Source organism: Palaemon carinicauda, chromosome 20 (genome assembly GCF_036898095.1).
Source record: "Palaemon carinicauda isolate YSFRI2023 chromosome 20, ASM3689809v2, whole genome shotgun sequence".
Lineage (NCBI taxonomy): Eukaryota > Metazoa > Arthropoda > Malacostraca > Decapoda > Palaemonidae > Palaemon > Palaemon carinicauda.
This window is the reverse complement of record NC_090744.1, coordinates 38,299,935-38,311,854: the sequence shown is the minus strand read 5'-3', so window position 1 is coordinate 38,311,854 and position 11,920 is coordinate 38,299,935. Positions and strand designations below refer to the sequence as shown.

Genomic DNA, 11,920 nt, shown 5'->3' with positions numbered 1-11,920 from the left:
TTGATATTTAATTATTTGTTATTTATAACTCTAATCATAACTTGTTTGTTGATAATTGTATACTCATGCACATATGCATAAAGAACCAACACTGAAACTCTCAGGAGTCCTTTAAGATATCCTCCCCAGATTACAGCATAGTGGGCAGTGTATGTCAATTAAGAGACTTAATTCAACATGTAAACAAACACACATATACCGACATTATAGCTCCTAGGTCCTCTCTCCTTATTACGTCAGTAGGCAGTGTATCTCAATTATAAGACCAAATCCAGGTAATCCCATCATTAATTTATCTCCAGGGATTCTTCCACACAAAGTTGATTACTTATTTTGATACTATACAGTTTTGGTTTCTGTCTTCATTATCATTTATATTTGGTTTCCCTTTTTCTTTAAAACTTTTACTTGAGTGTTGTGCTCGGCTGGTCAAATGCTGGACGAATTATTCTAATTATTTTTTTATTTTTTTTATTTAGAATGTTTATAGCAGTGATTAAAAGTGTAAATAAATAGCTGGGTTATAATATGTTAATATTTAGTTTTAATTGCTTCTTACTTATAACCCTTGCTAATTCTCCACATGTTTTTATTTGGTTGTTGTAACTAACGTTAATAATTGTTAGGGTTATAATTCATTGATTTAAACCACTTAAAGCTGCACACATATTTTATACTCTTCTCACTTCCAACACATGGCCTTTTTAAACTGGAGTATGGAAATTTCACGCCTTTGTGTTATATATATATATATATATATATATATATATCTATATATATATATATATATTTATCTATCTATCTATCTATCTATATATATATATATATATATATATATATATATATATATATATTCTTTTTATTAACTTTTGAGCCGAATTTTTTTTTTTTTTTTTTTTTTTTTTTTTTAGCATAAGCGTATCAGTTGTTACCCTATCGGAAATACTGTAATTTTCCTAATCTTATCATTCATTATTCCATATTAGTGTACGCGACCCGTCGAAAAAAAGGATGGCTAAATATTTAGATAGATATGCGCGCACACATATGCAACCCGGAAGTTTCGGCAATTTGTGGGTGAGTGTGGTTTCCGTATAGCCTACCTCTCGTAGTACTCCCTCTAACCAAAGTATGACTACTTCCTCTCTCCCCTGTCAGAGGACGAGGAGAGACCAAGTAGTTATAAATCTGGCAATCCTGCTTAGCGTGACCGGAAAGAAATTATATATATATATATATATATATATATATATATATATATATATATATATATATATATATACACACACACACACACACACATATATATATATATATATATATATATATATATATATATATATATATACACAAACACACACACATGAACTGCAAGTGTTTTTATCTCGGACAATCTGGGAAGGGACTAGACACCAGAATTAAACAACACAAATATAGTGTGAGAACGGGACAAATCTCGAATGCTTTGTTGTTACACATTAATAATTTTAATCACATGATTCATTGGGAGGGGGCAAAAGTTGTTTTATATTGTAATAATATAACTCGTAGAAATATAATTGAATCTGCTTTTATCAAATATCACAGTGACTTAATGAATGTAAACCAGGGTATGTACAAACTGGACCCATTTGTTGTCAACGAGATTTGTAAGATTGTTTCTTTTTAATCACCTGTTGAACTGTTCTGTATCTGCTGTACTAGTTTTAACCGGACTTTAAATACTTGTTTTCAATTTTTTCAGTTTACTTTGTTAGATGTTCTCTGTGTTTTTAGCATTGTACCTCGAAAATGTGTTGAAATAACACGAAAGCGCTCGGTACGGCTTCTTTTATTTTTCCTGTGGCCTTGGCTAAATATATATATATATATATATATATATATATATATATATATATATATATATATATATATATATATATATATATATATATATATATATATATATATATATATAAACCAGACACTTTTCTTTTATCATGTAGAAGATAATAACAGATTTTCTTAATCATGTTTCTTTTACATTTAACGTCTGTGATATGCAAACATTATATAAGTTATGTAGAAGAAAAGAATGGAAATATGTGAAAGTAAATTCACCTAAAAATTATATTTTATTTTTCGGTGACATTTCAAATACATTAGCATGCTGTAGGGAGGTAACACATTGAAGGGATTTTTTGTTTATATAGGCTACATTAGGATTTTATGAGAGTAAAAGAGGGCAAAAATTATTGGGAAAGTGAAGCACAGCAGGCGGTAGACAGATGAAGGCAGATCCTATTATTCTTTATTTTTAAAGGTATAAGTCTTCTTTTATCTTATCATTTATATTTATTTTTGTTTCATACATTTAAAGCCATATATTACTAGGACTGAAGTATTGATCCCTTAAATGGGGGTAGTGTGGTACTTAAATCTTTTGAAACAAATGATAATTTTTGCAGACTACCTTTATCTATTTTTCTAATTAATTCAAATTAATTTCACGTTATAATACATATGATATGAAAACAAAGATTGTACCCACATCGAAGTGTCTGTCTGTAGCGAGTGAATTCAAAATGGCGACCACCTTAGTTGAGGTACAAATCTCAGCAGCAGTCCGACAGATGGCGCTTTTTTGGTCGTCATTGTTCTATTTCTGAATCCTTGCCATTGAACGTCTTCTGACGCTCATTTGTTTTTCTTTTCTGTATTTTTTTTTTCAATTGTTAATGAGTGGAGATTCTTGGAATTGATTCTTTTCATCATATTTGTCTGTGTCTCTTCCAGTCTATCCACTGCCACACCCTCCTCCATCAACCTCTAGTCCTCTACCAATCCCCACTCCCACACCTCTATAATCCTTGGCACATTGTAGCAAGTGTCTTGGCATTTTCATTCAAGTTCTTGCATTATTGCATATTACCTTGAGGGAGTTTTAGCTCTAGTGTTAAAAGATAACCCAGTTTAATATAGTTATTTTATATATGATTAATTTATTATTATTCAGTATATCAACGGACCCAATTAGTTGTCTTCTTATTCTTTAGCCGCAAATTGATTTCAAGATGAAGTATATCAATAAAGATAATGTCAGCACTGCGATAACCCTGATTTTTATTAAGTCAACGTTTCAAGTGAATTTCAGACAGACCTTCATTAATCAGTCCATGTTCGTTCCCAAACTCTATTTGTCCACTTCCTTGTAATAGGAGTATTCGTGCTTGGCATCTGCAGGATAGTACACCCTAATTTAGGGACTTTACCTAACTTATCCTGAAGTAGAGCATGACAACCTGAGCCTAACCTTACCTAAACGTAAATCCAGATAAAAGCATCTTGAGGGGCACTCAGTTGAGAGCATGCTTTCGCCACGCCAAACAGTCTAATTTTGCTTGTAATTCCACTGCATTCTTGTACTTCGATGTATTATCTTCAAAATCTAATGGATTTGTCCTTGGGTCATACCCCACATGTCCACCAAGTTTCGTTGAAATTGGTTCTGTAGATCGTAATCGTACTCACAAAAAAAATTAAACTAACAAAATACTTGTCATTTACTTAACATTGCGATTATTTTCAAAGTACTGCTGCGTACTTGTACTTTGATGTACTTTATCCAAAATGTTACAGATTCATCCTCTGGTCAAACCTAACACGACTACCAGGTTTGGTCAAAATCGGTACTGTGGTTTTTGTATAAAGTTAATCACACACAAACAAATAAATAAAATAAAAAACGGACATGGGTGAATACATACCTTCGCAGAATCTTTGAATTTAGCGAAGGCAATTAACTTAACCTAGCCTAGAATCCTGCGAGACCTCGGCATCAATTCCATAGGAAAGTCAAGTGTCTTCGCGTATCCTACTGGAAGGGCGGCAGTCCATTGGTGAGCCAAAGCCAATGACGTTGCTGTTGTTATTGTCATTGGCGTTTCGGTAGGGAAGACAGGATATTGTACTATTGTCGTGGAGTAATCTAAGTCTTCCAATCACTTTCATTCGTCTGCCTTTCATTCTTCGTTAATCTCTCTCACGATCGGTTTATGGTAAATTGGTCAAGTAGATCGTTCTTCTAATTGAGCAGTTGGAAGGGAAGGATTAATGGTTAGGTGGTTGACTTTTTTTTTTTTTTTTTTTTTTTTTTTGCCGGACGGAAAGTGAAATTTCAACCTTTTGGTTGATAGTTATTTCTCTAGAATTGCATATTGGCATTGTGTGCAATACTTTTAATTTTAATAGATTTATTCCATTTTTAATTTTGTGGCGTCTTGTAAGTCAGTGTGATATTTCATATATAATTGATAAAAGTACTTTTTCATTTTTGTAAGAGAAATGAGACATTTTAAGAAAAATATATTTTACGATTGTTTTAAGGGCGTTTTCGTTCGCCCATACGATTATTACAACAAAGGAAACAAAGTGAAACATATTAGAATGTGTAGTTATCGTGTCTTTTAGCTTTCTTATCTATGAGTATATTTTTAAAAAGTGAAATTAATGTTTTTCTTCTAAAACACATTACAAATTATTGCACATTTTGAATCAGCACTACCATAACACTGTCTGGTTGGTATATTTGTATTGTTTGGGTTATTGTAATGAATTCTTCAACCAATTCGTAACCTTTTTCATTAGTAGCCAAGAGCTTTGTGAATATTGCATTTAGTTGCATTTTTGTGCCAATGATTCAGCTGAATTGCAATTCCCCATATATAGTGCAATTGCTTCTTTATCAAAGCATTAATGGAAATACAGTATGATACAATATGATCAACACAATACTACACAATTTAACATAATTATATATTATATTTAGATTTACTAAACGGTATCATGGATGCAACTGATCCTTGTCGTCTTGTGCATATTTATAACCGTGTCTATTTGAACGCGGGTTCACACACACGGTGTGTAAAGCCTTCAGCGTGGTGTTATCCGATTTGCTAAAACAAACGGCGGTTTAGATTGGATAATTTGATAAAGTCTTCATTGTCTAAGGAGGTTAATTTGTAAATGATTGCAGGAAAACGGCGATGAAGTCTGGCTGGTGGCAGCAAGTTGGAAGGTTGGAAGAAGTTGATTGATAGGAATTTCAAAAGGAGAAAGTGGCTGAACCGTTTAACGTGACTTACAGCTCGGGTCAAATGTGACGCAACCCATCGCTTCGGGAAACGAACTTTTTTAGCTTCTCTAATAGAATTTAGTTCTGTTGTTGAATGAGGCGATGTCTAAGGGAAATTGTAGTAAACCTTTCTCTTTCTCTTGAGCTCGATTGTGAGAGTTGCAAGGATTTTACTTTATTTCTTTTTATCTTTATATGAAATGCAATATGATGGTGCGAATTTTACGATTTACGAAATATTTAGTGTTATCTTGCCAGTAGTAAGGTCGGTTGGGAAGCTAAAACAGGGTTGAAATTTCGTCTTAGCTTAAGCTAGAGGGGTTGGGTTGCTGGTATAGGGAATACCCTCCCCCAGGTAGGTAAGGATTCTACTCCTTGGTTAGGTTAGGTGGAGAACTGTACCAACCGTGTGTCACACGATCGTACATAGTTCATTTTGTGTATATATTATGCTAGTACCTTCGCTCTTCCCTCGCACTAAAATGAACCAGATTAAACATGTCTGCTTTTTTCCTCTATAACATTGTCTGTTTTTCAAACATGAAATTTCTTGTTGCTTTGAGCTTTTGTATATAAAGGAGAGTGTTCTATAATAAATTTACTCAGTTGCTTGCATCCTGCCTTTGAGTCATAACCTTCTCTCGGCCCGTCACAGAACCTTAGGTTAGGAAGTGTTCTTGTCTGTTTCCTTTTAAAGTGTTTTTTCTAGTCATAACTTTGGAAATTTTAAACCGGATTCTATTCAACCAACTACGAAAATTCCCTGTTTATGTCCAGATAAATTTATTCAATTCCATAAAAGGACTTTTAACAACTACTGGTAACAGACACCGACCATCTCATCTTTCACGACTCGCATCCGAGTTGAAAAGAAAATATCCTGAAAAGTCTTCCTGATATCACGACGGGCTTTATACATCCACGTCCGAGTCCCGAAGTGACTCGTCTTCCCTTGAATGAATCTGCGTGTCCTGTTACCCACACAAGCTGCTTCGCCTCGCATGAATTCAACCCTCCGAAATTAGAGGTCTTTCTGACACGGAAGGCAAATAGATTCACCCGATTTGGAGACGCATTTTTGGGCTGATTCTTTCGTACCCCCTAAATCGCCTGTCAGGGGAGAGACTCTTTGCCCAAATAACGGGAAAGTGCATTCACTGTGTAATTCAACTCTCTCTCTCTCTCTCTCTCTCTCTCTCTCTCTCTCTCTCTCTCTCTCTCTCTCTCTCTCTCTCTCTCTCTCTCTCCACGATATTATTTGTATGAAAGCTTAGAAAGAGAGATGTTTACTGTACTGTGAATAATTTTTTTGTATGGTTTTCAGCAAAATTATAAGAAATAAGTTTAATTAATCTTAAGAATCAAGTTTGTGGTAAGTTTGATCCTTGTATTTCAATTTCGTGTACTAAATTATTTATATGAATCATTACATAGCTGGCAAAATGAAGGCTTACCGAATATACAAAGGAAATGAAGGGAACTTTCCATGTTAACAATAATCTTTTTGAAGATTTTCTATTTCTCATTAATGCGTTATATTGAATAGTTCTGCTTGACATGCCGTATAGACGAAGATTGAAATTGTTGCCTATGATAGAGACTATATATATATATATATATATATATATACATATATAAATATAGATATATATATGTATGTATCTATCTATCTATCTATATATATATATATATATATATATATATATATATATATATATATATATATATATATATATAAACTTTTATTTGGTACCAGCAGCCTCCAGAAAAAGACATGGGGATAGGAGATTCTGAGAACAGTAAGTTCTATCTTTGTGGTGCCACCACATTACAGTATATATGTATGGGTATGTGTTTGTTTTATTGTTTTAAGGTTTTACAAACACTGAATTTATCCTTTATTTTCCTGTGAGAATGTGAATGAAGAAGTGACATATTTATCCTTTTTTGTATCTTAACCCTTTACCCGAATTTATTCAAGGTTATATATGAAGATATATATATATATATATATATATATATATATATATATATATATATATGTATATATATATATATATGTATATATATATATATATATATATATATATATGTATATATATATATTGTTTCCTTTAAATTGCAACTCACTCTGAAAATAATGTTAACCATTGAGTTCTTATGAAGACGATACCAATACCAAAGTTTAGAATATACAACTGTTATCCTATAATTAACATCTTTTCGTTTTACAGATATTTTGAAATATTCAAATAATCTTAAATGATTCACTGCTCATTGAGTTTCAAAAACGTTGACTGTTGATAGATACTGAAGATTATATTAGAATATGGTAATTACAAAGGAGATGAGACTGGGAAAGATTAAAGCACCTTTTTATGTAGAATAATGTTTTTCCTGTGATACTGATCGTATGCATATTGCTAGGTAAACCAAAGATGATTTTATATATTAGTGTTTTGTTCAGAATAACAAGTGCCAGATTGCTTAAGAGTCAAAGAAATGATATATGTATCATTACGTGTTATGTGAGTCAGTGAAAATTTTGATTGAAAAAAAAAAGTGATTAAAAGTACCATTTCTTTGAAGTAGTTCTCTAAGTGTAACTGAGATTTATTTTTCCTGATGAAATCCACTCGGTTTTAGAGGAAATTAAAGTTTTTCCTCATGTGGAAAGTATATATACCGGCACAGATTTCCCTTAGTGCCACCGAAGTAGTGCCACGTGATGTGAAAAAGTCACAGTTGACCCTTCAGAAGTTCTAAGAGCTTCTTTTAGAGTTTCTTCTCCTCCGTAATCGTCCTACACCTCAGTAATCCCTTGAAGGAGATTACTGAGCAAGATGGTTGTGGAAAGGAGCTGTAGTAATGTGGAGGGAAGCTTAATCCTGAACGAGAGAAGGATTGTGAGGAAGAAGAAGAGGCAGTGTGTTGGGGGTGAGTATATAGAACTTTTGTTTTGTTCTTTCGTAAAACGGTTTCTCTCTCTCTCTCTCTCTCTCTCTCTCTCTCTCTCTCTCTCTCTCTCTCTCTCTCTCTCTCTCTCTCTCTCTCTCTCTCTCTCTGATTTGTATTTTAAGGGAGATGTTGGTGCTCACTATTTAGGTATGTACTTTGCTAGCAGAATCTCTCTCTCTCTCTCTCTCTCTCTCTCTCTCTCTCTCTCTCTCTCTCTCTCTCTCTCTCGGAAGTATTTAGTATGAAAGGAGCTAGTGTTAAATATTTTCATCTGTTCTTTTCCATTTGAATCTCTATTAATTTCACTTACAAGTGTCTGTGGTAGTTACATGTCGATTACATTATTTAAACCGACTTTCGTAATACCATTCATGACGATTTCGATTATCGTGGAAGATGGACACGATTTACTTGCCCTCTGTTTTTGGTGTGTTAAGAAATTAACAATTACAATAACACGTATATACAGGATATCTTATTTAACTGCCCTTTTCCCCCTTCATTTTTCAGACCATGAAGACTAGTGTATAATCTTAGTTTGGCAAGTAGGTAGAGTAATTACCTTCTTTTTATAATTGTTTGCATATACTCCTTATCATTAGTTTTACCTAATAATGAATAGCTTATGAAAAATAAGTGTACTCCCTTACCTTATTTGCTTTTTTAAGAACATTAGTCAAATGACTGAAAGTTAGAATCAAACATAGCCGTGCTTCTGAAGTATTGTACTCTATTTTCTGCCTTTTGTTCCCTCTTGAAACATTTATTAGAATTAAGAGAGAATATTTTCAATAGCTTCCCTAAGACCAAAGTCTTACACAAGTTCAGAAGTTGAAACTTGGTACTAATTCTCGTTTTATAGTTTATGTTACATAATCTATTCAGCTTAATATGTTTCATGTTTTGTAACTTTTTTCTATTTCTTATTCTTTACTTTTAGTGTTCTTTTAGGTATTTGGTTGGTTTCCCAATTAGGGCCCTCAGGTTTGTAGCATTCTACTTTTCAAATCAGGACTGAAGTTTGACTTGTAATAATGACAGAATTTGTGATATTAATGGTAATGATAATAATAGTAGAAATCATCTCATGTTTTCTGTCCAGAATCTCTCACTAGTATCATTCTTAATATTTCCTTTAATTTCAACGTGTCACGACCTCCGCCTTGATGCAATTTCATTACGCATCTTATGTACGTTTCGAGCAAGAAGCTGTTTGAGGTCAGGGTCTCTTCAATTACGACGGAGAACAGGCTGTTTTGCTTGTCACCTTTGAACTGTCATTTCCACCTGTACGGGACGGACTTCAATTTTGTTGACCTGGGTAGGTTAATGGAGTGCCGGGGGCGGGGAATGCTCCAGAATATATTTTATGAAGCTAAGGCAGTTACATTAGACTAGTATATGCGACCTGTCAATAAAATGACGGATAAATATTTAGATAAACACGCAGACTCAATCCCTCCCACCCCTTCCCCCTTTTCCTAACTATAACACGGTAGTTGTGGTGTCAGAGTGTACTGTAGCTCTCGGGGTACCCCTTTTCACCAGGGTATGACTATTCCTCTCCACCCTATCCGTGATATATATATGTGTGTGTGTATATATATATATATATATAATATATATATATATATATATATATATATATATATATATAGCCAAATACTAGTTTATTTTGTTTTATAAGGGTTACGAACCTATGGAATTTTGATAAGTATGTTGTATCGTGTCTGAGTATCCCAGTATTTTCGAATTTGACGTTAAACATAACTCACATTTGAAGTGTTTTAGATCTTGAGATAAAAATATGCATATTGTCTATGAGTGGGCTATTGGCTTGTATAGTTTTTGCACAAAGAGAATCGCATATCTATTTGTTTTGAAAGGAAATTTTCGAGCAAATATAAAATTTTGAAAATAATCTGTGGCAATAATTTTTTCGTAGTTCATTCGTCATCCATAGGCGATCTTTTCATGATTTAATTTTGTTATATAATTTTGTAGGGTGATTGTATTCTGCGATTAATTTTGGTCATCGGTCATCATTTATCATTAAGCATTATTTCACGCATTACGGAATTAATTAAGTTTACTGATCACATCTCATTAAGGTTACTCATTCCCATCATTTTCTGCTAATGTCTATTTTCAGTCATGATCGCTTGTTATATTAGCAATTAGTTAATTGTTCCTTATTATATCCTTATCATCTGTTATCTTATGGAGAATGCAAGATTTGGTTTCATTCCTTCTATTTTTGACATACCATGACCAATGCCATCATATGAGTCTCTCTCTCTCTCTCTCTCTCTCTCTCTCTCTCTCTCTCTCTCTCTCTCGGGGTCTTCGGTAGCACACTCGGCTTGCAGGATTGAGGACCCGCGGCCAAAGTCTCGCACCGGCCGACCGGGACATATGAGTGCATCCCTCTAATAAATGTTTAGAATGCACCTGTACGACTAAGCAGCAAATTAGGTACCCATTTGTTAGCCAATCGTTGCTGGTGGAAGTTAAATTGCGAGATAGAAAGAGATAAAGATAGGAAAGGATCATAGTTGAGTATCTATCTCCGTCGTAACACTTGTATATCATAACGAGAGGGCCTTGACTTGGTAATCCGCACACAAGGGGGCAAAACCATTAAAATGATATTTAAAAGATATAAGTTTGCTTGGTAAGTTACTGGCTAATAATGTCCCGTTTATGAAAACTGCATCACATTTAAATGCACAATCTTCTATCAGTAACAAGCTCTCTAGTGTTCGGTGGACAATTACTTAAAGGGAGAAATTACATGGAGAGAGGGAGAGAAAGAGAGGCTTTTATCCTGGCAAATCCCCGAGACCTAGAATCAGACCCTCGTCCTTCGTTAAGGGTGGAAGTTGCACTTAGCCAAATAGCAATTTCGACCTTCGTGTTCACTCCTCTTATCGAACCAGCGGCTGCATCCGTCTATAAAGGTGGAAGTCACCGGCCTCTTAATCGCGATTCAAGTCTTATACGCGTCTTTCCCTTATCCTCTCGACAGGTCGTTACGGTTCTATGGTTGGGTTTAGGACGGGCTGCGAGATAAGCTATCTTCATTTAGTACCATGTAAGGAACACGTTCATTCCTTATTATTAGGCTCTTGATACCTTTGGTGAGATCCGATCCCTGTAAGCTTCTCTTTATTGCAGATGTTTTTATTTTTTTTCCTTTTTTTTTTATTTGCAGAATAAGACGAATTTAATACTTTTTACTGATCTTCGTATGAAGAATTTTTTTTTCTTTGTAATTTTGTCTCTTGTGCTATATAGTTTTAGTGGGTAAAATGCATAAAAAAGTATTAATATTTTTGGATAATGATGATTTATTTTGTTCATGTCTCTGAAAATCTTATGCAGTATTTAGTTTGTTAAGATTGTTTAATTTAATAATCTTTTTATTCCTTTAACACACATATTTATATATATGTGTGTGTTATATATATATATATATATATATAGAGAGAGAGAGAGAGAGAGAGAGAGAGAGAGAGAGAGAGAGACTATATTTAAGGTATTGTTTGTTGTTTATAATCTCTGAAGGTTATGTGCTATTTAAATACTTACACGTTGAAAATCGGAGCTCATTTATAATGCTATCAATTATTTACAAGATTACGGTCAACATTATAAACGTTATAAACAGAAAATGACGAAACTTCAAGCTTCATGAAAGAAGAGCCACATATTTCACCCGAGGGTGAAGATAACCTTTGGTCTTCAAAAGCTGTTTTGAAATGTTAGTCGTTGCTACTCTCTTACTGGTTGGCGGGGAAAAGAAACACAGCTGAGTCAGTCGTTGCCACTCTCTTACTGGTTGAAGGG

The 11,920-nt window shown here is 33.8% G+C and overlaps 1 protein-coding gene across 1 annotated transcript in view; it reads left to right on the top strand.

The window, feature by feature from the left end:
* Window positions 1-7,603: 7,603 nt before the first annotated feature.
* LOC137659741 (uncharacterized) overlaps window positions 7,604-11,920 on the top strand; it is a 307,064-nt gene continuing 302,747 nt past the window's right edge. Inside the window, exon 1 of the mRNA XM_068394554.1 lies at window positions 7,604-8,050. Within this exon, the coding sequence (XP_068250655.1) occupies window positions 7,957-8,050 (94 nt within the window). The 5' untranslated portion in view covers window positions 7,604-7,956. The remainder of the gene's footprint in view (window positions 8,051-11,920) is intronic.